We start from the raw sequence: 3026 nt of genomic DNA on the forward strand, positions 1-3026 counted from the left end.
TTTGATAAAGAATATCTCTTTGGTTTTGAGACTTTAGTCTTTGCAACTTCAGGGATCTTATCTATGCACAATCAGCTTGTAACACTCCAAAGAGAAAGGAAAACTTGAAATCGCATCATATGACCCCTTTAAATTTGTGACATGAAAATGCATCCAAAAATAAATAAATAAATTCATTAGAGTTTGGGTGTCAACGGTGGCTATTTTTCATATGGAGTCTAAACAAAAACTCACAAGGAACCTCAATTTTTGTGATATCAACTTCAAATAAGTATGTTCCAAATTTGAAGTTGATATCACAAAAATATATATATGGCTAACTAAGTTATGTTCCGAATTTGAAGTTGATATCACAAAAATGGAGGTTCCTGTGAGATTTTGTTTAGACTCCATATGAGTCTATAATGACACAGAAGAACAATATAATTTGAAGCACTTTTTCAGAATGCTTTTCCTCCAGCTGATGAATGATAAAAACATTGACAGCCAATCAGAATCCTTTGATACAAACAGGCCTCAACTGTCATGGAACTTCAGAAGTGACTGATTTTAAATGCTTTATTGATAATACATGTGCACCACACCAATTGCGTTCCTTTAGTGAATTTGGTGATAAAACAACAAAGTGGCTGCGAATAAACCATGTTGGCAGTGTTGGCAATTTATTCTTGGTCATTTCCCGCCTCACAGTTCATTCAAGTAGTATGACATTAGCATGTTGCTATGCTGATATCTTCTTGATACTCTAATAAGCACAAAAATGTAAAGTTTTTGTACTGCATAAAATATTTTTAAAATCTAATTTTCCTTCACTTCCATGCTGCATCAAACCATCTTGCATGACAGATTTCATTGTAGTGCGTTCTGGGATTGGTTTATTTAGTAAGTATGCATGTGATGCTGCTTTAGATTTTGGTCAAAATTAAGTATCTTAATTGCATTAATAACTGGATACATGTCTATGATGGGAAATTAAAAAAAATGTTGCCTAGGTGGGCAGCTCACTAGTTTTTGAAACAGACAATCAGTCTTTTACACAAATACTGGAAATATACAGAGAAAACGACTATGTATATCTGAAATGTGGCTCAGAAATGTCTCCAAGGTCACAAACACAACCAGTTCCTACTTTCTGTGCTTTTATCTGTCTGTCATTACTGTTCTCACTGGATGTCTTTGTCTCTTTATCTCTAGAGACTGTCTGGCGTTCTGCACAGAGCCTGTGTTTGCCAGTCTAGCGAATGTGCTCGGCCAGTGGGACAACCTCCCTAGTCCTGTTCCCACAGACATCAAAGAATACAAACTCTACGACGTTGAGACCAAATATGGCTTACTGCAGGTGAGGCCTTTCTTATACAGCTAAAAAGAGGTACTTTTTTTTCTTTCGAGTTAGTAGAGCCTCCGTATAAAAGTGATATGTCATCTCAAAGTGACAAGGAAAAAATCTGAAACTACAGCTCACACACATTTTAACCTAATATTTGTAACAAATTTAACAAATATATTTTCTTTTCTTTTATTTCTTATATTATTTTTATATTGAAGTGTTGCTTTTTTTGAAAAATATAAAACCGAAGGGTTTTTTCTTCATTATTTATTTGCAAATCTTTTTTTTTTATTTGTTTTTTTTCCCCCGCAAATCTTTTTCCACATTATCTTATATAAGACCAAAAAAATTCCAGGATAATGCATCCAGATGTTTAACATGTTTTATTATATAATACGGTAATCAAAATAATGTTTAAATACTAAAAATTATTATTAAAAAAGTTACATTATTTAATAAACTTGAAAAAATAGTACAATTAAAATAGTGTCTTGAATAAATATATTTATTAAATATAAATAAATATTATTTTACAAAATAACATTTTTAAAGGCAGTGCAACAAGTACTGCCTTTTTGTTTTAGTTTTGTTCTAATGAAATATCTCTCTCTTTGTCTCTCTCTCTGTTTTCTCTCTCAGGTCTCAGAGGGTTTGTCGTTCCTCCACAGTGGGGTTAAAATGGTTCATGGTAACTTGTGTGCAGAGAACATCATCTTGAATAAGAGCGGAGCCTGGAAGATCATGGGTTTTGACTTCAGTATCTCCTCTAGTAACCCATCTGACGCTGAGGTTAGAAACAGGCATTATTGTCTCTAAAGTCCTAGAGAACAGAAACAAAGCAGTCAGAACATTCTTAGCTCTCTCTGTTGTCTGCTGTCTCTTAACATAGTTATGTATTTCTGCCTTTTAGCCCAAGTATGTTTGCAAAGAGTGGGACCCCAATCTGCCGCCTCTCTGCCTCGCGAACCCTGAATATGTGGCTCCTGAGTACATCCTGTCCGTCAGCTGTGACGCAGCCTCTGATATGTACTCACTGGGCGTATTGATCCACGCCGTGTTTAATGAAGGCAAGCCTGTCTTTCAGGTCAACAAGCAGGACATATTCAAGAGCTTCAGCCGACAACTGGACCAGGTGAAGAGTCCACACACAGCAATTTTAATGCAATGTTTTCCTGTTTTAAAGCACATTAACTTCGCATTTTGTTTGAAAAACAGTGTTTCACTGTAAACTAGTGCTATAGTAGTAATGTGGTACCCAAGCCTTAAAGGGTTAGTTCACCCAAAAATGAAAATTCTGTCATTAATTACTCACCCTGTTCCAAACCCGCAAGACCTTCATTTATCTTCGTAACACAAATTAAGATAGTTTTGATGCATTCCGAGAGCTCTCTGACACTCCCATAGACAGCAAGGATATTACCACGATCAACGCACAGAAACGTAGAAAGGACATCGATAAAATAATCCATGTGACATCAGGGGTTCAACCGTAATTTTACGAAGCTAAGAGTAGGGCTGGGCGATATAGCTAAAAAAAAGTATCAACGATATAATGTTTCATATCGTTCGGTATCGATAATTATTGACATTTTTTATAACCTTTTTTTAAAACAAAGAGCAATAGAAAAAAACTTTTAAATTTAACCACTGTATTTTTAAATTAACCCAATTTATTGAGACAAACAACAAATATTTTTTG

At 34.8% G+C, this 3026-nt stretch overlaps 1 protein-coding gene across 2 annotated transcripts in view; it reads left to right on the plus strand.

Annotated features, from left to right (window-relative positions):
• The window catches only part of scyl2 (SCY1 like pseudokinase 2), a 21504-nt gene that overhangs the window by 5739 nt on the left and 12739 nt on the right, over positions 1-3026 (plus strand). For both annotated transcript variants that reach the window (XM_016571867.1, XM_016571868.1), the window contains exons 4-6: positions 1195-1339; positions 1967-2116; positions 2238-2459. In XM_016571867.1, the coding sequence (XP_016427353.1) occupies positions 1195-1339; positions 1967-2116; positions 2238-2459 (517 nt within the window). The remainder of the gene's footprint in view (positions 1-1194; positions 1340-1966; positions 2117-2237; positions 2460-3026) is intronic.

Source organism: Sinocyclocheilus rhinocerous, unplaced genomic scaffold (genome assembly GCF_001515625.1).
Source record: "Sinocyclocheilus rhinocerous isolate Xijiao unplaced genomic scaffold, SAMN03320098_v1.1 scaffold952, whole genome shotgun sequence".
Taxonomy (NCBI): Eukaryota; Metazoa; Chordata; class Actinopteri; order Cypriniformes; family Cyprinidae; genus Sinocyclocheilus; species Sinocyclocheilus rhinocerous.